Below are 24,422 nucleotides of genomic sequence, written 5' to 3'. Positions count from 1 at the left end.
CGCATTGGGCAAGCCTTATCTGTGTCATCTCAGAAGTTGCATTCCCCTGGTCGTTTGGAGGGAGACGACTAGGGAGTGTACATTTCCTCCATTTTGCCCTCCCAAGATACTATGTCAGCAGAGGTGTTGGCTGGCGGCGTACCGGAGGTGATAGATTGGCGGGCGAGGGAAGTAGTCAGCTGGGGCAGTCACGTGAGGGCTGCTGCCTAGGGACTACTGTCTCTGCCATCTCTCTTCAATGGACTCCTTCCTCTCCAGTGAGGGCAGCAGATGTGCTGCAGGAGAGTAGGGGCAAGTCTCAACCCTCGCCATTAGTCAACCCTGGGAGGCGCAGACTTCGTGGTGGAAGGGGTTGGAGGGTGGTGTTTCCCTTGATGAATTGCGGGGGTGTGAGTGTGGTGACACAGGGGGACGCCTCTGTTGTCAGTGCCAGAAAGAGTTCACCCTATTTTGTCAAACAAATGTGTGGCAATAAATGTTCAGGTCCGGACCTGTGTGTGAACGAGCATGTATGGGTGGCCACCAAAAACATACAGTGGAAGTGTGTTGCGGGGGTCTGGAATTCTCAGGTAATCGGGCCGTATCTGGTGTCGGCTGTCCAGGGCCCGGAGACTTACCAGCTGGAGTTACCCACATACTTGCCCATACACCTCTCGTTCCCCAGATCGGCGCTTTGGAGATGGGTGGTGCTTCCGGAACATACATTGCCAATACCAGTGGTGCTCGTTTGTCATAAACCTGAAGTGCAGGTAGTTGCTGGGGTGAACTCTGGACCTGGGCGTCCCTGCTGTAGGTGGTTCCCTGATGAGGAGCGGTCTTGAGGGTCCAGAGTCCCCTCATTAAGGGGAGGGTACTGTCATGATCCATGCTGGATCATGACAGATAAAATGCACTAGTAACCTTTTTTTATCTCTTGCACTGTGGTGATTTCAGTTCTAGTGTTGCCCCCGGTGGCCGTTAGGGTCATTGCACTCGTTTTTTTTTGCTTTGCCTTTTGCCCCTGGTGGTCACTGGGATTATAGCAGCCTTTAGCCCCTGATCATTTGTCCATTCCCTTTTCCTATATAGGGTCACATGGTCTATGAGCAGGTGTTGGTGATAGTGTCTTTTTGGGATTCCAACCATGGTGAAGGGAGCAGTTGGCTGAGGTGGAAGCCACTGCAGAAACCTGGTGAAGTTAGCAGCTGGCTTGAAGGTTGGAGCCACTGCTGAAACTAGTGTTGAACTATGGCTGCCCGGTGTCCGTAGCAGAGTGAGATGGTGAAGGTGGCAGCTGGCTCTGAGGTGTCGAGCCATTGCAAAAAGTTAATCCGGTGATGCACTCTGCTGCCTGGTACTGCAGCAGAGCAAGATAAGTCTTTTTGTGTTTCCCCTGTTTGTATTTTTCCCTGGTGTGTATTAGTACAGCGGTGGGGCCAGTGCCTGCACCACCCAGCTCCCTAGCAAGGGATAGGTGTAGGGTGTGCTAGGGTGACAGGTATCCTGATCGGCGCCCGGTGCGGAACCAGCCTAGGGATCGTTAGGAGTAGAGGGACACTGACTCAGGGGAGTGCAGGAGGTCTCCACTTCCCCTTTCCCTATCGCAGGGCCCACCGTTGTAACTGTTGCCCCTTTCCCCGTGTCTTGTTGTTTTAGTACCGGCCTGCGGGTTGTGTCTCACAGGACGGGTCCACGTGACACCATCTTTTTGATTGCGTGTTATTTCACTTTTTGTTCGGCGGTATGATGATAAAGCATTGTCTTTTTGCCTTTTTTAAGGAGTTCTTTAAAGGGGTTAACTAGTTGGACAGTTTTATAGGGCGGGTCATTACAGACGCTGCAATACTAAATATGTGTATTTTTATTGTTTTTGTTTTATATAAAGAAATGTATTTATTGTGGAATATTTTTTTTTTCTTTATTTAGGAATTTTTTTAAAATTATTTTTACCCATTAAATTTTTTTTGTTTTACTTTACTGCATTGTCCCAGGGTGGGACATTACTATGCAAAGTCAGATCGCTGATCCGACACTTTGCAGAGCACTGTGTCAGATAGGCGATCTGACAGGCAGTGTAGGAGGCTTCTCAACGCCTGCTCTCTGTATTCACTGAGAAGCCACCTCCCTGAAGGACACCATGGCCATCTTGGATCTGGGGGCCTACAGGGAGGAGGCCCTCGGAACAACGCTATCACATTGCGTTGTTCTGAGGGTCTCAGGGAAGCACGCAGGGAGTCCCCTCCCTGCGCGATTCTTCCCTATGCCATGTTTGATCTCAGTGTGCCGGGGGTTGTTGTGCCAGGAGCAGTCTGTGACTGCTCCTGGCGCATAGTGCTGGGTGTCAGCTGTGATAATCAGCTGACACCCGGCCGCGTTCAGCTGCGCTCCCCCCCGTGAGCGCAGCTGATCGCGTGTGAAGTACTATTCCGTCCATGGGCATTAAGTCCCAGGGCACATGGACGGAATAGTACGTCTAATGTCAGAATGGGGTTAAATAAAAAAAATCCTGTGAAAAGACTTTCTTAAAGGGAATCTGTTAGTGAGATCAACCCTACTAAGCAGTCTATGTAGGTCATATAAATTTCAAGAATATGATATTTTGATATCTGCGATCTGATGTTTTATTCTGGAGTAATCAACATTTTTCTTAAAGGGAATTTGTCAGCAGGTTTTTGCTATGTAATCTGAAAGAAAAAATGGAAAAATGTAATCTGATAGCAACATAATATAGAGACAGAGACCTTGATTCCTATGATGTACTTCTTACTGGACTGCTTGGCGTAGTTTTGATAGAATTGCTGTTTTGTCTGATGTAGTGGATGCAGAGCTGAGACTTCTGAGCTATGAATAAACTCAAACACACCTCTGACTGACAGCTTCAGGTGTACACTGTGAATTGTCAGCAACTTGCTAATCAATGGTGGAGGCGGTGATACGCTGACTAGCCTGATTTGTGTGCACGAGATATAGTCTTGCAGTGATAATCTCCTATTGATAAAATACTGATTTTATTAAAATTACAACACACAGCTTAATAAGAGCTCACTGTAATCAATTCCTACATTAGGCTACTCTAAGGCCTCTTTCACACATCAGGTTTTCGCCGTCAGGCGCGATCCGGCACTTTTGACAAAAACCCCCCATTGACTTGCATTAGCGCCGGATCGTGCCGGATGGCCATGCGTTTCATCCGGTTTTCGCCGGATCCGGCAATGTGTCGCAATCCAGCGTCTGGAAAAAAACGGCTACTGTAACGTTTTTTGTCTCCAGCGAAAAAGCCGGACACGCCGGATCCGGCGTGTCCGGCTTTTTCACACAATGAAAGCCTATGAGCGCCGCAATGCGCCGGATCCGGTTTTTTTGGTCTGAGCATGCTCAGTAGCTCTGCCCACAAGACACATATATAAAAGCATGACAGTGGGACCCACAGCCACACCCAACATGCCACCCAAGACTGCAACCAGGCGCAGGAGAAGGCAGGAGACCACTGCAGCAGCACCATCAGCACCACCACCTCCCCAAATGGAGCAGCATGCTGAACAACGGGAGGGGAGTCCAGCAGCAGATGAGAGACGGTAATTATCAAATCCCCCATTCCTCCAAACTAGGGCCATGGAATATCAAGATATTCATTGGCCCTTTGTTTCTCTTTATTCAACAGCCGCCCAAGAGATGCAGCAGCAGCAACAGTGGCAGCACTGGCAGCAGCAGTAGCACCACCCACAGGCATGGAGTCTGGCCAGCAGGAAGACAGCACATCTTCTTCTGGGAGCCCTCCCTCGCATCGTCAGCGTTTGACGGTAAGTTTTTATTTCCAAAATCCATCATCTCTGTAATATATGTCTATTCATTGCCTTGTATTTCAAAACAGGAATCACAAGCTGAAGAGGAGCTCCCAGAAGAAGAAGGAAGGGGTGGACAGACACCTGGAGTGGGCTCACAATTGGTAAGTTTTTTGCATCAAACGCAGAAACACAACATCACACTACACACAACACATAGAAAACAATGCTCTGCAGACCACACACAGCAAACAAATGCCTACATCCAAACACATAAATTTTTTTCTTTTCTTCTCTAGTCTTCCCAATCTGGTGCTCGGCCAAGAGGTCCTCGCAGTGCCTCCCAGGGTCATCGGCGACAGCAACACGGCGGTCACCAGCGTGTAAGTATAATATTTAAGTGAAATTTTGGTACACTTTTTATTTCATGTCTTAAGTGTGGTGACTAATTTTGCTATTTTTCTCTTTTACTTTAACAGCCATCACTGCGTGCTCCCGACTCAGACGGTGAGGATGGAGGAATTGATGTGGACCACCTCATCGATCTCGTCAGAGAAAGGGAGCCGCTATGGGATATGGCTGACCGCCGCCATGCTGACCTGATCGTTACCCGACGACTCTGGGAGGAAATCTGTTCGCTCCTTGTGGACCGCTGGGAGGACCTCGATGCTCGGGCCCAGATTAAAGAGCGTAAGTATATACAGTACCAGTTGCTTGATGTAAATCAGTGTTTCCCAAACTCCAGTCCTCGTGGTCCCCACGGATCATGTGTTCAGGATTTCTATTTACTATGGAAATCCTGAAAACATGACCCCTGGGGACCATGAGGACTGGAGTTTGGGAAACACTGATGTTGTAGACTAACCACTTTGTCCTTTCTCGTTTCAGGGGACAGAATTGTGAAGCGGTGGCGGTCTGTGAGGGATCGTTTCAAGAAGGAGTTCAATAAAGAGATGCGGGCCCCGAGTGGATCTGGAGGACGCAGGAGCAAGTACAAGTACGCACGAGCCCTGTCGTTCCTCCGGGATACAATGGTCACCAGAAGGTAAATATTACACACCACATGTGAAAAAAAAATGTTTAGATGTAACAATTTTTTTTCAGCCAGGGCCATGCCATGTCACTATTTTAATTGTTTTTTTTTCTCTTTATTCCACAGCACGGTGAGCAGCACTCGGGAGCCTGCACGATTGGACCCTTCTGAGGCGATCCCTGAGGAGACCGGCACCGAGGGACACTTCGACCGCCTTCTGCACCTTCCCAGCCTTCCCACACATTCGACCCATCCACCAGCACAGGAGCATCGTGGCCGCCTATATTACATGAAGCTGTTGGTGAGGAGATCGCTTTCCCTTTACCCCACTCTTCTGCCCCTGCCACCTCTAGTACACCTGCGGGTACTGGGCGGCAGCGGCAGAGGGGTCAGGAAAAGACTTATGCGCCAGAGTTCTTGCATCTGAATGCATCTTTCCAGAACTGTCTAAAAGTCTTGTCAGAGCAAATCTCTGCAGGCTTTCAGCAGATCAACTCCAGCATTCTGGAGGTGAAGACACTTCTGCAAACCATGCATTCAGAAGCAAGATCTTCGCCAAACCACACCTTTTTCAGGTCTGTTGTGGAGCGCATGGAAACACTCTCTACTACCCAGCAGATGCATGTAATGCATTCATGCCACGGTGCTCTCCAGCACGTTACCTCCCAACCTCCTCCTCCCACCCCAGTAGTTCCTCCACCTGCACCCCCTCCAGCCACTTTCCATCCTCCCCCTCCTATTACATACCAGCCACCTCCCCAGTACCAGCAACCTCCCCAGTACCAGCAACCTCCCCAGTTCCAGCAACCTCCCCAGTACCAGACATCTCCCCACTTCCAGCAACCTGCCCCGTACCAAACTCCTTCCCCGTACCAAACTCCTTCCCCGTACCAAACTCCTTCCCCGTACCAAACTCCTTCCCCGTACCAAACTCCTTCCCCGTACCAAACTCCTTCCCCATACAACTTGCCATCAACATCATCTGCTCCTACAGTCCCTGCCCAACCCTCCACTCCACCGCCCACCACCTCTTCTGCCTCCCACATGTCCACCCATTCTGTAGCTTTTTCCACACCTTCACCTCTAACTGTTCCTTCCCCACCACGATCCCAGTCCTCTCTCCACACTCCCAGTGTCGAAGTGTCCCGCAGCCCCTCCAGCAGTATTTCCACCCCACACTACACAGATTTATAATGTGTTTTTTAATAAAAATGCCCATTGGGTTTAAAACCTTTATTAAAAAAGTTTTTTGCACATTAAAAACATTTTACAAAAAAAAAATATTTTAAATAAATGTTAAATTATCGTTTCACAATGGTTGTCTGTCATTTCTTTCTGCGGCGAACTATGTTTAAAAAAAAGGTTAAATACAGGGTATTTCAAAGGTAAAAAGGTATTCAAAACCAGGTATATAACTGTGGGTAAATTTTAGCTTTTTGCCACAGTTGTGTTCCTGGTTGTGTTTGAAGCAAAGTATTTCACCTAAAAAGTTGTGTTTATTGTTGGTGATTTCCTAACAATGTACACAACTTTTGTTAAAAGGTGAAATACTTTGCATAAAACACAACCAGGTACACACCTGTGGCCTAAAGGTAAAAATAGTAAGACCATGACAAGATTGCCAACTTTGGTTGGCAAAGGTATATACTGTTGGTACAGAAGGTACACAAGTTTGGTTAAGGGCGCAAATCTTTCACACTCTGTCATCCTGCCAGTGTACTCTGCCTTGAGGTGACAAAGTATAGTGCAAAATTGTCCCTCATTACTGAAACCGTCACAGAACTTCTAGTGGTAATGTCATGGTAATCTTGCAAGGTGGTTTCTTCAGAGGTGTCCTCAATGGAAATGGGTTCCTTGCAGATAACAAAATTGTGGAGTACCACGCAAGCTTTGATCACCTCGTCCACAGTTTCTGTCTTGAGGTTGATCGCAGTCAATAGGACCCGCCATTTGGCTGTCAGAATACCAAAGGTACATTCAACCATTCTTCTTGCTCTTGTGAGGCGGTAATTAAAAATGCGTTTTGTTCTTGACAATCCTCTGCTACCGTACGGTTTCAAAAGGTGTTCTGACAGCTGGAAGACTTCATCCCCTGCACAGACAAATGGCATAGGTGGACCAGATGTTTGCGGCAGCGGTCTAGGGGGTGGGAACTGGAAGGTGTTTCCATACAGTTTACGCCCCATGGCAGACAGTTTGAAAACTTGAGAGTCATTGGAGCGGCCATAGGCCCCAATATCAACAGCAATAAATTTGTATTCCGCATCAGCGATGGCCATGAGGACAATTGAAAAATATTTCTTGTAATTGAAATATTCCGATCCCGATCCGGCTGGCTTTACAATGCGGATATGTTTCCCGTCCACAGCGCCCAAGCAGTTCGGAAACTGACATATCTGTTGAAACTTTTCTGAAATTTCAATCCACCTCTCTGTTGTGGGATCTGGTAAAAACTCTTCAGCTAAGGAGTCCCACAGTGCACGGCATGTGTACTTCACTATTCCAGATATGGTGGAAATCCCGAGTCTGTACTGGAAATGCAGTGTCGAAAGGGATTCTCCAGTTGCAAGAAATTTGTGGGGAATTAAAAAACAATCAATTAGTTTAAAATCACAGCATTACATACCAAAACTCAGCTATAACACTTGGAGATACAAACTACCACCAACAAGATTGCAGTGAAAGTGTGCTCTGATGCGAGCATATCCAATAAATGTGGCTTACCTTAAAGTCACCATCAGACGCTCTGCGGGTGAAACAGAGAAGCGGCAATAGGTGTCCGCTTTTCTTATGAGGTGTGCAATGCGCTCCACCAAGTAATCAAAATTCTCCATTTTCATCCGAACATATCCAAAAAATTTATCCGGGTTTCGTCTAAGGTCCATGCAGAGTGTAGAATAGACCCCACGCGTCATTCTCTTGGCTGTGATGGGGTGGATCCACAAACGTCGTCTACGATGCCTGATGCGCTGCTGTCTCGCTCTCTCCTTCTCCAGAACAATCACCCTCAAACGATTCGCCGCCGCTGTAAAATCCGCCAAATTCTTCAAAATATTTCCAATCACAACATCCATCTTCGCCAGTAACTTGCTCTTCTCTCCAACCTGCACTTTCTCCTTTACAACCTGTCAAAGAAGGGCTGTAGGAACACACTATATATAGTTTTTCAGTAGCCAATCCCGTTCGGAAGGCCACAAGGGGCGATTTTAAAAACCGGATCCGGCGTAATCCGTCGACAAACGGAACAAAAACCGGATGAGACGGATCCGGTTTTGTCTGTCAAGAACAAGACGGATCCGGCAGCAAAATGGATCTGTCACATCCGGTTTTACGAAATATTTGCCGGATCCGGCGCTCCGGCACGACGCCGGATCGCGCCTGACGCCGAAAACCTGATGTGTGAAAGTAGCCTTAGACTGAAAAGCAAAAACCTGTTGACACATTCCCTTCAATATACAAATGAGCTGTTAAGATCTGTGGGCTGGACACAGATCTCCCCGAGAATCTGCCTGTAGAGCTTATTTTTGCCAACATTTTTATTAACAGTTAATAAATTAACTTTACAAAGCATATTGACGTATTCTCTTTACATCTGTTCTCTGAGGTGTTTTAAGTAGAAGGGAAATGGAAAGGGTCATTTAAATGAAAGGGAATGTTACCAGTGCGAGACATGTAATGACAGTCTGCTCTCTTGATCTACATGTCTCACACTTGAAACTCGCTCTTTCATTTAAAATAAACTCTGGAGGCAGATTCTCAGGGAGATACATGACATAGATGTTAACAGCTCATTTACATATTAAGAAAAATGTGGTTTACTCTGGAATAAAATATAAAATCACAAATATCAAAGTATCATTTTATTTAACTCTTTCACCCCCAAGCCTGTTTTCACCTTCATGACCAGGCCAAAATTTTACAATTCTGACCAGTGTCACTTTATTTGGTAATAACTCTGGAACACTTCAATGGATCCCACTCATTCTAAGACTGTTTGTTTTTTTTTTGTGAGATATTGTATCTCATTATAGTGATAACATTTCTTCGATATGACTTGCATTAACTAGGGGAAAAAAAATCAGAAATTTAGCAAAAATGTAACAATTTTCAAACTTTTCATTTTTATAACCTTAAACCATATTGTTATGTCGCAAAAAATAGTTAATAAAGAACATTTCCCAAATGTCTACTTTACAACAGCACAATTTTTGAAACATAATTTTTTTTTTTGCTAGGAAGTTAAAAGGGTTAAACGTTGACCAGCGATTTCTCATTTTTGCAACAAAATTTACAAAACCATTTCTTTTAGGGACCGCATCTCATTTGAAGTGAATTTAAGGAGTTTATATGATAGAAAATACCCAAAAGTGACATCATTCTAAAAACTGCCCCCCTCAAAACCACATTTATGACGTTTTTATCCCTTCAGGTTCTTTACAGAAAAAAATTGAACATTTAACTTTTTTCACCAAAATTTTACTTTGGATCCAAAATGTTTTATTTTCACAGGTGTAACAGAAGAAAATGGATCCCAAATTTTTCAATTTGTCCTGAGAATGCTGATACTCAGTGCTCGGAAGGGAAAGAGTGCCATTTTACCCTTCGAATGCAAAATTTGCTGGTATCATTAGTAGAGAGCTTCTGATGTGCCTAAACCGTGCAACCCCCCAGAAGTGACCCCATTTTGAAACTAGACTCCCTCTATGAAATTATCTAGATGTGCAGTGAGCTCCTTGAACCCCCAGGTGCTTCACAGAAGTTTATAACGTTGAGCCTTGAAAATAAAAAATCTAATTTTTCCCACAAAAATGTTCTTTTAGCCCCATATTTTTTTAATTTCACAAGGGTGAAAAGAAAATGCATAATAAAATTTGTTGTGCAATTTCTCCTGAGTACACAGATGCCCCATATGTGGGTGAAAACTACTATAGTGACCCCTCATTTATGAAATACTAAAATATAACTTTTAATTACTTTGTTAAAATGACTCATGTGAAAAAAACACCAAAGTATCATATTGGCACTTTTAAAAGATGCCATAGAGAGGTGCCTAACCCTATTACCACCTCAAATTACCCTACCTACCAGCGGAGGTTGGCACCCCCGCTCATCGATGGCGCACCCTGCTGACCCTATTGGCCCTAGCTGGAACACAGGAGAAAGCAATAGATATAGCAAAAGATAGATATATCAAAGTGTAGAATTGTATTTTCGGCATTTATAGATATAAAGTATTCAATTGTTAAGTTGATGTATAGAAAATGTTTAACTAAATTCCACTATATTTCTCAGCCTGCCTGACAAGGGGGGTTGGCAACCTAGATGTAACAATATAGGTGCCCCCGCTCCTCGATGGCTGTCCCTCCTATCCCTTACTGATTATAGATAGGTGATAGGGTGATATTGGAGGAGAAGATAATAGATAAGGTGCATAGTGTCCCAATAAAGCAAAAAAACAAAAACAGTTGCTTGTAGGCTTAGGCACCTCCCTATGGCATCTTTTATAAGTGTCTATATGATACTTTGGTGGTGGTGTGGTTTATTCACTTTAATAATTTTAATAAATTAAAAGCTATATTTTAGTATCTCATTAACGAGGGTTCTCTACTGTGGAACAGTTGAAATATACTGCATATGAGGGTTGCTCAGACCCTTAACCCGCTCCATACATCCCGCAGTGAGCTGTGATGAAAATTTACATAACAGGCCATTAAGGTGTGCATAAATTAGGCTCAATTCTCACTTAATACCATGACAACTGTATTTAGTGACAGACAACATCTATGAGAATAAATTGATAGGGTTGAGTTAACCCAAACTGTAAAGTTTGGGGTGTGTTCCGGACACCTAGTGTCTGTTAATAAACCCCGAACACAGACTTTTCACTGTATGTCCATTTTCCCTTTCAGGTTCATCAGTCTAACAAAGCTAGTTGAAAGGCTACAGCACAGCCAATCAATAATCTTTTTGACTGTGGGCAATTCTGGAGCCATCACAGCCACGCATAGTATTTATAATGGCCGGATAATGAGTGCCACCATCATTTTTCTCTCGTTAGTGTAGGGAAAGGATGCAACTGGAGTGATGTACAGATTCTGACTGCACACTCTGCAAAAATCCGCTGTGCGTACTCTGCAAGCCATATCTATGGGAGTGCTGTGCTAAAAGATGCTGTTTGTATTCTGCAAGCCATATCTGTGAGAGTACTATACTCTGCAATTTAGCATCATCCGTCTAGTTGTCATTTCAAACCAAATAATTTTTCAGGACCACTGTACATTTTCTAGTAGTGTGTCAAATAAATAATTGGCAATAGTCGTCTTGTTGCCTGTTTCTAGGCCAATGAAATTATTTTTCAGGACGGACCACTGTGTGTTTTCTAGTAGTGTGGCAAATAAATAATTGGCATCATCCATCTAGTTATAATTTCTAGGTCAAATAAACAATTTTTCAGGACTGCTCTTTTTTTTTTACAGTAGTGTGTCAAATAAATAATTGGCATCAGCTGTCTAGTTGCCATTTCTAGGCCAAAGAAATAATTTTTCTGGACTGATGTTTATCGCTTAGTAGTTTGAGATAAAAATAATTGTCATCAGCTGTCTCTTTGCCATTTGTAGGAAAACAAATAATTTAACTGTATAACTGCGTCTATTTGAGTAGTGTGTGTAAAAAATAATTTTACTCTGCAATGTTTTTTACAAGTACTGTATCTAAAACATAAGTATACTCTACGGCTTTTTTTTGCGAGTAGTGTGTGTAACACATCAGTGTACTCTGCAGCAGGTTTTTTTTAGCACTGTCTCTAAGATAAGAAATAAGTGTAGCTTGAAGAGATAAGCGAACCTTTCAAGGTTCGGGTGGGTTCGAATCGCCAAACTATTAGACGTTCGCCGAACATTTTCGAAGAACAGTTCGACGAACGTACCCGAATCCCTTAAGATTTAATGGAAGGCCAAACCAAACGTATACACAACACCTTAAGGGGTAACGATAAGCTTCCCAAACAGCTAAAATTAGGGGTAGACACCATGAAAACTGTCATCAATTGACCCACAGTAGAAATTTGCAAATAGCACAGCAGCAGTCTGCCATGGGCCATGCATGAGGTTTTAGGTTCTGGCCCAGCATTTATAGCTTGCAACTGAGGTTTCAATGAGGACCTGTTGGTTAAGGGAGTAGTGTAAGCCTTCTTACCTGGGAGACCTGATACCTCATGCAACAACTCCAATTTTTTTTTTTTATTCCAGCCATACTCAGATTGCACAAACATCAATTTCATAAACTACCATTGGTAGAAAAATGTGAGAAAGTAACAGGTTGTTGCCTGATCAATTGACTCAGAGTAGAACCTTATATAATGGCACAGAAGCAGTCATCCATGGTGCATGCATGAGGTATCAGGGTCTGGCCCAGCATTTACAGCTTGGAATTGAAGTTTCAATGAGGACCTGGTGGTTGTAAGCGGTGTAAGCCTTCTTAGCTGGGAAACCTGATACCTCATGCAACACCTCCAATTTTAATTTTAATTTTTTTTTATTTCAGCCACACTCAGATGGCACAAACATCAGTTTCAAAAACTACTATTGGTAGAAAAATGTGAGTAAAGTAACACAGGCTGTTGACTGATCAATTGACCCACAGTAGAGCCTTTTATAAACCGACATATGAAGGAAATTCCCAAATATTTAAAAATATGCGTAACAACCCATGAATATCACTAAACTCTAAAACCTCCAAAACGTATTAAAAAAGCAGGCAATTATAGTATACAAATCACTTTATTAAATAACTTTGATACCAATAGGCTAAAAGAATATAAACACAAAGGACATGATAAAAGCTTTATTATAAAAAAGAGGGGGAGAGTTGCCATGATTGGAAGTTACAATACTAGATCATTCAATTTAAGTGCACTGCGTATACGAATAGGTATAAATGTATGATTAAAAATGAATAAACATCTGAATAGATGTAATTATACATACAGTATCTGGTGACCAGTGACTACTCATTGGTCACTAGACATTTATATTTATATCTACTAAGATCTTTCTTCATTATTATCAATTAATCAAGTGTTTATACCAATTTGTATGTGCAGTGCACTATTACATCTGTTATTATTAATAAATTCAATGATCTAGTATTGTAACTTCCAATTATGGCACATCCCTCCATCTCTTTTTTATAATACACCTTTTATTTTGTCCTTTGTGTTTTACAATTTTTAGTATATGTTTTCAATCAATTTAATTAATAAATTGAATTTTATACTATTGTTACCAGCTTTTTTAATATATTTTGTTGGTTCTACAGTTTATTTTTTCACCCATAATTAATAGATTAAAACAATAGCCAGCAGATATGGAATTGTTTTTTATGTAAATTTTAATGTTTATCATGGCATTTCATTAATACAAGCACTTTCGCATTATACCCCTGGAAATACTTTGAATTCCAAGTTACCAAATCAAGCAATATTATCACTGATTTTTACAACCCAAATATCTTCTTTTTTTTATACTGCTGTGTGAAGAACATTTCTACAATTTGTTAGTTTCACAGCTGAAATGGAAAAAAATCCATCCTGGAGTTGACCACCTGAGCTTGGGCTACGGAAACAAAGCATCTATCATGTTTTTATGTAATGGCAACATATTCTGCATCATTTACAGACATTTTCAACATGTTCCCCATTAAGGCTCACAATACCTTCCCTATCAGAATGTTTTTGGAGTGTAGGTGGAAACTGGAGTACTCACAGGAAACCCACACAAATATGGGAAAAACAAACAAACCCATTTGAACCCAAGACCCCTGCACTGCAAAGCAACAGTGCTAACCACAGAGCCACTATTCTGATTCTGCGCTTATAAAATGAAGTGGCGCTGCGAAAACAGCTTAGTGCAGAGAGCTATGTTGTTTCTGAAATTCTTTAATAACTCAGAGTTATTGAAACAGCATAGGTCATCCACATTTGAATTTTTCTGTAGCCTCCACCTGGTACCTAGATGGAGTTACTCTTGTCTCAGCCTCGAAAAGCTAAGATTGGAACAACCCTTTAATATTTGAAATACTAAGTGTTTTTTGCCAGTGTTCTGGAGTAAAACTACTTAAAGGGGCCGTCCAGTCTTTTGGTAAAAGTCTGCAGTCACACTATATGACTGCAAAACTCTGAATCCTCCCAGCACACAAACCGCACACTGACTGGATTCTCCGATGTCTGTGGAGAGACCAGGTGGCCACATAACTTCAAGTATTCCATATGCTTATACTGTATGTGGTCACAATGAGACATGCATGGCCTTGCTTAATTCAATGGTATTGAGCAAGAACAAGCATGTCTAGTCAGAATGTGGCTAGAAATGTACAAATCGCCTACTTGTAGTCACATGACCACCTGGTTTTGCCACAGGCACTAGAGAATCCATATGGTGTAAGGTGTACACGCTTTGAGGATTCAGATTCTTTTAGCAAAAAAATTGGATAACACCTTAAATTGTTGCCAATTTTTTTTTAAGTGGGTGGAGGGAGGTGGTGTATATGATGGCGTATATTATGATAGAAATATACTCCAGTCGATTCTTGTGGTGGTGTACAGCATTTGAAAGATACTTCAAATTCAGCAAGTGGTGCACGCCTGAATTTGGAGCATCTTCAAGACTGAAATGTAAAATGACTATATTAAGGATTCAGGGCTTAAATCTTTCCAAACAGTGAATACTAACAATTTTACAAATCCCTTTCATCATTCTAAAGTTTAATTTTCTGTCCTAAAATATCATTGTAAATCTTGAGATCCAGTGGCCTGTAGGTTCTATCGGTATCATCCAAGAAGTATAGTGGATCTTTAATACAGGACAGATTGAAACCATCATTGACCAGTCCCATTTTATATTGCTTGTAAGTGCCATTGACTGGTAAGGCATCCTGTCGAGGTTAAACAAAGAGAAACATGTAGTTACAAAACAGCAGTGTCACATTCACGCAATAGATTCTACATAATGAGTTATTATAAGATTACAGTATGCTTACTTACTTTACAGACAAGCTTTTGTGATTTTTACCGTATATCACTACTTATAATAGAAGATTAGAAAAAAATCTATCCCATGAATCTATTCCATAAAAAGAGTCTTCTTAATGCATTATAGAATGTTTTCATTTGGATTCCATATTTCATGCAAATTTAAAACATTAAAACTGGGCAAAATTCCAATAGGTGAAAGGCTCCTAACAGAATCATGATGGGGCCTCTCACTGGTGCAGACCTAAGCCAAAAAATATCCTACCAGTTTCACTAGTGCCACTAACGGAAATAATTGTTCTAAAGTGAAAAGGAACAGTAGCCTGTTCTGTTTCTTTTTACTACATATTTATATTACTAAAAAAAGGCTATTGTAAGCACGCTGCATTGTGCCACTCCTCTGCTATTCCTCCTGGAAGTGTATGCACAGCGCTACTTCCAAACATGTCGCACATCTAACTTCATAGTTATATAGATAGATTGGTTGAAAAAAGACCCATGTCCATTGAAATTCAAAAAAGAAAAAAAATGTGAAAGGATATGGTGCATAGGTACGACCATAATGTATGATCCAGTCTGCCCTAAAAGAGCACATTTTCGATCCTGATCCCAAGTGTCGATTGATGGAATGAATGTTCAAAATGTTACTGTCTCCTTCTCCATTATCCTGTAGACTGTAAGCCCGCAATGGCAGGACCCTCACCTTGACTTGTAAATTAGGCAAAATTTAAAAAAGATTTTAAAAAATATTAATTTAACAACTTTACCCCTGAGGATGGTTTGCACTTTAATGTCCAGGCCAATTTTTACAGTTCTGACTGCTGTCCCTTTATGAGGTTATAACTCTGGAACGCTTTAAAGGATCCTGGTGATTCTGAGTTTTCTTTTTCATGACATATTGTACTTCACGTTAGTGGTATAGATTTTTCGATAGAACTTGTGTTTATTTGTGTAAAAAAACAGAAATTTGGCGAAAATTTGGAAAACTTAGTAATTTTCAAACTTTGAATTTTTATGCCCTTAAATCAGAGAAATATGTCACACAAAATAGTTCATAAAATAACATTTCCCATATGTCTACTTTACATCAGCACAATTTTTGAAACATTTTTTTTTAGTTAGGAAGTTATAAGGGTTAAACTTAAAAGTTGACCATTGATTTCTCATTTTTACAACAAAATTTGCAAAAACATTTTTTTAGGGACCACCTCACATTTGAAGTCACTTTGAGTGGTTTATATGGCAGAAAATACCCAAAGTGACACCATTCTAAAATCTGCACCTATGAAGCTGATCAAAACCACATTCAAGAAGTTTATTAACCCCCTTCAGGCACTTCATAGGAATGTGAAAGGAAAAAATGAACATTTAACTTTTTTTTTCACTAAAATGTAACTTTAGACTAATTTTGTTTATTTTCACAAAGGTAACAAGAAAAAATGAACCCCAAAATTTGTAATGCAATTTCTCCTGAACATGCAGATACCCAATATATGGGGAATAACCACTGTTTAAACGCACGGCAGAGTTCGGAAGAGAAGGATCACCATTTGACTTTTTCAGCACAAAATTGGCTGGAATTGAGATCGGACACCATGTTGTATTTGGAGAGCCCCTGATGTGCCTAAGCAGAGGCAACCCCCACAAGAAGAAGAACTTATCTAGATATGTGGTGAGCACTTTGAACTCCAAATGTTTTACAAAAGTTTATGATGTACAGCTGTAAAAATAAAAAAATCATATTTTTTCCACAAAAATTATTTTTTAGTCCCCCATGTTTTATTTTCTAAAGGGTAACTGGAGAAATTGGACCCCAAACATCGTTGTCCAATTTATCTTGAGTACGCCGATACCCCATATGTGCGGGGAATGCTGTTTGACTTTTTCAATGTAAAATTGGCTGGAATTGAGATTGGACGCCATATTGCATTTGGAGAGACCCTGATGTGCCTAAACAGTGGAAATCCACCACAAGTGACCCCATTTGGGAAACTAGACCCCCAAAGAACTTATCTAGATGTGTGGTAAGCCCTTTTAACCCCCAAGTATTTCACTAAAATTTATAATATAGAACCGTGAAAATAACAAATCATATTTTTTTCCCACAAAAATGATTTTCTAGCTCCCAATTTTTTATTTTCACAAGGGTAACAGGAGAAATTAGAACCCAAAAGTTGTTAATCAATTTGTCCTGCGTACGCTGATACCCCAATATGTGGAAGAAAACTACTGTTTCGGCACACATCATGGCTCTGAAGGGAAGTAGTGACGTTTTGGAATGCAGACTTGGAATGGTCTACGGGCATCATACCTCATTTGCAGAGCCCCTGATGTGCCTAAACAGTAGAAACCCCCCACAATTGACCCTATTTTGGAAACTAGATGATCATAGAATCATAGAATCATAGAATCGTAGAGTTGGAAGGGACCTCCTGGGCCATCTGGTCCAACCCCCTGCTCAAAGCAGGATTCGCTAAATCATCCCAGTTAGATGGCTGTCCAGCCTCTGTTTGAAGACTTCCATTGAAGGAGAACTCACCACTTCTCGTAGCAGCCTGTTCCACTCATTGATCACTCTAACTGTCAAAAAGTTTTTTCTAATATCTAATCTGTGTCTCCTCCCATTCAGCTTCATCCCATTGCTTCTAGTCTTTCCTTGTGCAAATGAGAATAAAGTTGATCCTTCTACAATGTGACAGCCCTTTAGATATTTGTAGACAGCTATTAAGTCTCCTCTCAGTCTTCTTTTTTGCAAACTAAACATTCCCAAATCCTGCAACCTTTCCTCATAAGACAGGGTTTGCAGACCGGTCACCATTCTGGTCGCTCTTTTCTGAACTTGCTCCAGTTTGTTGATGTCTTTTTTAAAATGTGGTGCCCAAAATTGGACACAATATTCCAGATGAAGCCTGACCAAAGAGGAGTAGAGGGAAATAATTACTTCACGTGATCTAGACTGTATGCTTCTGTTAATACATCCTAGAATTGCATTTGCCTTTTTTGCTGCTGCATCACACTGTTGACTCATATTCAGTCTGTGATCTATTAGTATACCCAAGTCTTTTTCACATGTGCTGTCACTTAGCCCTATTCCTCCCATTCTATATATGCTTTTTTCATTTTTATTGCCCAGATGTAGTACTTTGCATTTCTCCCTGTTAAAAACCATTCTGTTAGTTGCTGCCCACTTCTCCAGTTTATTTAAATCTTTTTGAATCCTCTCTCTCTCTGCTTTAGTATTAGCTATCCCTCCTAGCTTTGTGTCATCAGCAAATTTAATCAGTTTACCCTCAATTCCTTCATCTAAATCGTTGATAAAGATGTTGAACAATACAGGGCCCAGGACAGAGCCCTGTGGTACCGCACTTGACACATTCTTCCAACTGGATGTGCAGCCATTTACGACCACTCTTTGGGTCCGATCACTAAGCCAGTTATGAATCCAACTTACAGTTGCCTTGTCCATTCCATACTTAGTCATCTTTTCAATAAGGATTGTATGAGAGACTTTGTCAAATGCTTTGCTGAAGTCAAGATATACTATATCTACAGCATTTCCTTGATCCACCTAATCAGTAATACCGTCATAGAAGGAAATTAAATTAGTCTGACATGACTTATTAGTTACAAACCCATGCTGACTCTGTTTAATCACTTCATTCTTATCCAGGTATTGACATACATGTTGTTTAATAATTTGTTCAAAGATCTTTCCTGGTATAGAAGTCAGACTCACCGGCCTATAGTTGCCTGGGTCCACCTTCTTCCCCTTTTTGAAGATAGGAACAACATTTGCTCTTCTCCAGTCTTCTGGCATTTCTCCTGTTCTCCAAGAATTTTCAAAGATTATGGAGAGGGGTTCAAAAATTTCTTCTGCTATCTCCTTCAGTACTCTGGGGTGTAATTCATCTGGACCTGGAGACTTGAATTCATTTAGGTTAGCTAAGTATTTCCTCACTATCTTTCTGTTTATAGATATCCTGGATTCTTCTATTCCCTTAATAGGACAGTGAATAACAGTTGGTTACATTTCCTTTCTGAGAGAAAACAGATGCAAAATAGGAATTTAAAAGTTCAGCCTTCTCAACATCCTGTCTTACCATTTCATCATTTTCCTCCTGTAAAAATCCTATAGCATCTTTGACTTTTCTTTTACTTTTGACATATCCCCAAAATCCTTTATTATTGCTTTTGACATCTCTTGCAAGCCTCAATTCATTTTCAGCTTTAGATAATCTGATTTGTGCCCTGCAGGTTCTGCAGACAGCATTATATTCTTCTTTAGATATGCCTCCCTCTTTCCATTTTATAAACATTTTTTTCTTCCTTTTTAGCATGTGCTTAAGTTCTGTGTTCATCCATCCTGGTTTCCTTAAATGCTTCCTATTCTTCCCTCTTTTTGGAATTGTTAACAACTGTGCTTTGAGAATTTCATTTTTCAAGATTTCCCATCCTTCCTGGACATTTTTGTCTTTAAGGATATCCAGCCATTGGATCCCTCCAATTCTCTTTCTGAATCCCTTAAAATCTGCCTTTCTGAAATCTAACCTTGACGTCTGAGTCTTCACAGGTCTTCCGCCTCTAGTTATCCAAAATTCTAAAATAGCATGGTCGCTACCTCCTAGGGTCCCAGCCACTTTTACCTCCTCAACCATTTCCTCCCTGTTTATAAGGATTAGATCAAAGGTAGCAGTTCCCCTTGTTTTCTCCTTTACCTTTTGGAAGATAAATTTGTCAGCAAGAGAGGATAAGAATTTCCTTGACCTGTGATGTGCCTACTCAGTTGCAATGCCCAATAAGTGACCCCTTTTTGGAACTAATCTACTGTTTCCTGGTATGTGAATTTTATAATGTAGTGGCATACGTGAGTTGTGTAGTGTTTGTCAGGTTGTCATACGTAAGTTGTGTAAGTCAGAAATGAATTTAGCAGTACATTGAGGTGTGGTACAGTCTGAAGCATTCTTTCAATTACAGGCCAGATTAATTGGGGCAGGTGCTGCATTGATAAATGTTGTCCTATTCCCCTTTTGTAAAACACTGGGCACCTTTTTTGCGACTTACCTGTTTTTCCACTTTGAGGGACCTTCCCCGGGAAATGTTGAACTAATATGGTATGAGAAACTTCAGCTTCGGAAGGACTGGGGCCCGCTCCTTCCTGATCTCCAAAGATTAAGGTCTTGATCACTAGCTGCTGGAACTGAAGGTACGACGTATCGGTTTGGCCAGCACATTAGGACAGCAGGAAAGCATTGAGCATTGCCATCTGTACGATGTGCAAGGCCAGCTTCTTGTGCCACACCTTGGCTTTTCAAAGCACTGTACGGCTGGAGGGCTTGATCATTAAGATCAATGCCCCCCATGTTTTCGTTGTACCCCAGTACACAGTCCGGTTTGTAGACCAGTGCAGATGTATCTCGCACAGTGCTGAGGGTGCTGCCATCACCATGTATGGTGGTCAAGAAAAAGACATCCTTCTTGTCCTTGTACTTGACCATCAGCAGGTGGTTGCTACATTGAGTTCTGCTGTCACCCCTTCTGAGCATCTGCCCAATTAGCGTTTTTGGGAGGCCTCTCTGATTTTTGCAGACAGTACCGCAGGCTGCGATACCTCACGCAGAGAGGGCTTTGAAGAGTGGGATGCTGGTATAAAAGTTATCCAAGTAGAGGTGATAACGTTTATCCAGCAGTGAGTGCACCAAATTCCACAACATTTTCTCACTCACTCCCAGGACAGGGGGGCATTCAGGGGGCTGAATACAGGTGTTCTTCCCTTCATAAACTCTAAACCTGTGGGTGTACCCTGAGGTACTCTCACACAGCTTATAGAGTTTAATTCTGTACCTGGCCCTCTTACTGGGCAGGTACTGACAGAATTTGAGCCTCCCCTTGAAATTAATTAGGGACTCATCCACGCAGATGTCCCTTTGGGGCATGTACACTTCAGCAAACTTTTCGTTGAATTTTTCGATTGACCGGCCGAACTTTGAACAGCCGGACACATTTGGGGTCATCTCAGGGAGGACACCATGCATTATCGGTATAATGGAGGAATTTGTGGATGGTCTCAAATGTGTCCGGGCCATGACCATTCAGAACACTGGAGTGTTGTATAAAACATCAGCACTCCAATATTGCTAAAGTTCTGGCTTCTTCAAGATCCCCATGTGAAAGACCAGGCCCCAAAACAGCATCATTTCAACTGCATCTACAGGAGACCCGTTAGAAAATTATGATTCTTTGATTATGATTATATGACTCTATGAATCATGGTTTTGTGCCAAAAATTTCTGAATGTACAAATTAGTTTGGCCTACCATGAGGTTAACAAAATTCTCAGAGAAAAAGACTTTGGTGTCAAACTTGATTCCTGATTGTGCCACAAATTCAGGAATCAGTGGCTCATAATTTTCGGGTTGCGATGTCCATACGGAGTCAGTAATGGAGGTTGCTGGTTCATCTTCTGGAATAGGGGGGAGCTGCTTCACCTTCAAGTCCTGGGATGTCTGGGTGGTGGTTCAGCAGCACCTGAGGATGAAGACAATGAGGAGGAAGAGGATGAGGAAGAGGTCAAGGACGAGAAGGACTAATCTGAAAAAAAAGAAATGTGGGATCCTCTCCCTTGCTATCAGTGTCGAAGGCAAGGCAAGCATATGCCTCCTCCACTGAATAGCGTTTTTGGAATGAATGGTGCAACATTTTTCTTCATGTATGTGGTGATTGTGTCAGTACTTTATTTAGTTGAGTGTGTGAGACAGTGCTTGGTGTACACTTTTTTGTTTGAAAAGAAAAAGAAAAAAGCAGCAAGCGGGGAGAAAAAAAGTCAGTAAAAAGAATAGTGTAAAACAGCAGACACGAGCTCTGACGAGTGAACTGCGTCACTAATCAAAGCTCGGTGGCTACTGGATGTGCGCACGGAAGTGGTGAAAAAGAAAAGTGTGTAAAACAGCAGGCACGAGCTCTAATGAAAGAACTGCATCACTAATCAAAGCTTGGCGGCTGCTGGATGTGTGCACGAAGATGACTCAAAAGGGGGGTGCAAAAGAAAAGTGGAAACAGCAGGCACGAGCTCGGCAGCTGCTGGATGTGCCCAAAGGTGGGTGGAGGGGGTAAAAAGATGGGAAACAGGAGATTGGGGTGGATGAGGAGAGATCAGGCAGGGATCAAAACACTTACAGTTGTTGTCTCTCTTCTTTCTTCTGTCTTGTCTTCTTTTTTCTCTGTTCATTGTTCTTTCTTCTTTCTTCATCAGTGAGGGATTGTGGTGTCACAAGGCTCAGCACAGCGCAGATCCTGTAGCGTGACCACTCTGCAGAAATCCTCAGCTACTGTGAGGACCTGCAGCGTGGTCAAAGACATGTCACAGAGCAGTCACACCGTTGCTGTGCCTTGTCATTGGTGGATCGATAATGACATCAATCACACCAATAAGAGCTGACCCTAGTGATGCTGGCATTGCCAGGCACCAGTATAGGATCGGTACTGTTACAGCTCAGATCCAAGGCAGGTCACATCCAGGGCACAGCCAGGTCACAACACGGTCACACCGTGGCTGTGCCCTGTGATTGGCATGATCGATGTAATCATTGATCGCACCAATCAGAGTGGGTCCAGGCCATACCTAGTGTTGCCAGGCCGCAGCCTATGATTGCTGCTCTTGGAGCACCGATCATAGGCTGTGACATCAGTGTTTCAGGCAATCTGATTGCTTGAAACACTGAGAATTGTTGCTATTGGCTGTTCAAAATTGAACAGCCAATCACAGCGATCGTGGTTGAGAGAGGGCAGTGACATCCCCCAGGATGACGACATCTACCCAGAGATAAGATGGCTGCAGTATTTTAATGCGATCACCACGACTTTGGTCACAGTGTCACATTAAAAAATGATGTAATATTACATCGATTGTCAAATAGTCCCAGGTCACATGGACAGAATATTGTGTCCGATGTCAGAAAGGGGTTAAGGAAACCAAAATTGAAATTTTTAGAAAAATATTGGAAATTTCAGTGTAATTTATGAAGGCAGCAAGAACTTCCAAAACTGAGATGGAAGAGGAACTCAGATACACCCTGTATTACACATAAAGGAGGACCTCATGCTCATTCTGCTCAAATTGTTATGTAGTGGTACTCCTAGACTCAAAAAGGCTGTGCACTAAGTGCAAAGCCAGCCAAAAATTGCAAGCAGGATCATCCATACACCAATGAAGGCACGAACTGTAGTACCCCATTCAAATATTGTCAACAAAGTATAGTTGTGGCACTTCTACACTCAGAGCCTGACAAAAATTACAAGCAGGGTCATACACACACACAAGAAGGCCCCGACCATAGTACCTCATATGAATATTGTAAATAAAGTGCAGTTGTGGTACTCCTGCCCTTATAAAGGCTTTGCACATAGTGGAAAGCCAGGAAAAAATGATAAGGAGGCTAATGCATAGATCCTTGAAGGCAACAACTGGAGGACCTCATTCAAATGTTAAGAAAGTGTAGTTGATGTGCTCTTACATTCATAAAGTCTCTGTACAAAATGCAAAGCCATGAAAAAAAATAATAATGAGGATAATATTAACATAGTAACATAGTTTTGAAGGCTGAAGGAAGACCTTATGTCCATTTAGTTCAGCCTATTTTAAGTGCAGCTGTTCTGCTTTGTTGATCTTGTGGTCATTCATAAACCCTTGAAGACAAAAACTATCAGGTCTCATTCAAATTTTGAAAATTGAAAACACTTCATGTCCTGCTGTCATCTGGTGGTATGGAAAAGTTGGGGCTAATCCATGCTTTGTTATTTTTTATCAGAGTGAGCCTTCAGCACTTTCTGTTGACAGGTGAAAGCAAATGTCTGCTTAGACCCCCCCGGCGGCACTAAAAACCCACTCAGACAAGACGCTATCAGCAGGGCAACACAACACCTCCAGAGCATAGCGGGTCAGCTCATCCCAGGTGTCCAGCTTTGAGACCTAATAGCTTAAGGTCACTGGGGATTAAGGCAGTATGCTGATTTTGTTGTCCAGGTATTGCTTGATCATCTTTAAAAATTTTTCCTTCCTTATCAAAAAGTCAAAAACACTCAGTAATCAGGGCCTTGATGCTGGGAGGGTGTCATGAAATTTGCCCAGGCTTTTGACAGTGTACATCTTCCTCTACTGTATCTGATGTTTGTCTCCCTGGCCTCTCCTCCTTGGTTGGACAAGGAAGCTTGCCCTCTGCTGCTAACATTGTCCGATGAGAATTTCCTCAATATATTTTCCTCAATGGCCTTCTGGATTAGCACCATTTTAGTAGACCTCGCCATCTCAGGAAGGAGAGATGCAAAGTTCTCCTTGTAGCATGGGTCTAGCAGAGTGAACAACCAGTACTCTTTTTTTGGCCAAGATTAACCCCTTTACAACCTTGGACGTATTCATATTGCCACCGGTTGTCTGCTGATTCTGACAGCTGACATCCGGTACTCAGTGCGTGCCCCTGATCGTTGCCAGTGGCATAATAATAATAAGGGTACATTATTTTGATCAAAATTATGTTTACTAAATACCCTTATTATTATTATTACCTTTATGCATTATTTGCAGTTTATTTTTTACTTTTTAGTTTAG

At 41.9% G+C, this 24,422-nt stretch overlaps 1 protein-coding gene across 4 annotated transcripts in view; it reads right to left on the bottom strand.

Annotated features, from left to right (window-relative positions):
- Positions 1-13,164: 13,164 nt before the first annotated feature.
- The window catches only part of LOC141093111 (long-chain fatty acid transport protein 2-like), a 243,014-nt gene continuing 231,756 nt past the window's right edge, over positions 13,165-24,422 (bottom strand). For all 4 annotated transcript variants that reach the window (XM_073579587.1, XM_073579590.1, XM_073579588.1 and 1 more), the window contains one exon: positions 13,165-14,724. In XM_073579587.1, the coding sequence (XP_073435688.1) occupies positions 14,548-14,724 (177 nt within the window). In that variant the 3' untranslated portion in view covers positions 13,165-14,547. The remainder of the gene's footprint in view (positions 14,725-24,422) is intronic.

The sequence above is a fragment of the Dendrobates tinctorius genome, unplaced genomic scaffold (assembly GCF_039654945.1).
Source record: "Dendrobates tinctorius isolate UK_male_01 unplaced genomic scaffold, ASM3965494v1 ptg000062l, whole genome shotgun sequence".
NCBI lineage: Eukaryota > Metazoa > Chordata > Amphibia > Anura > Dendrobatidae > Dendrobates > Dendrobates tinctorius.
Note: the sequence above shows the minus strand (reverse complement) of the source record. Positions and strands in the feature narration are given on the sequence as shown.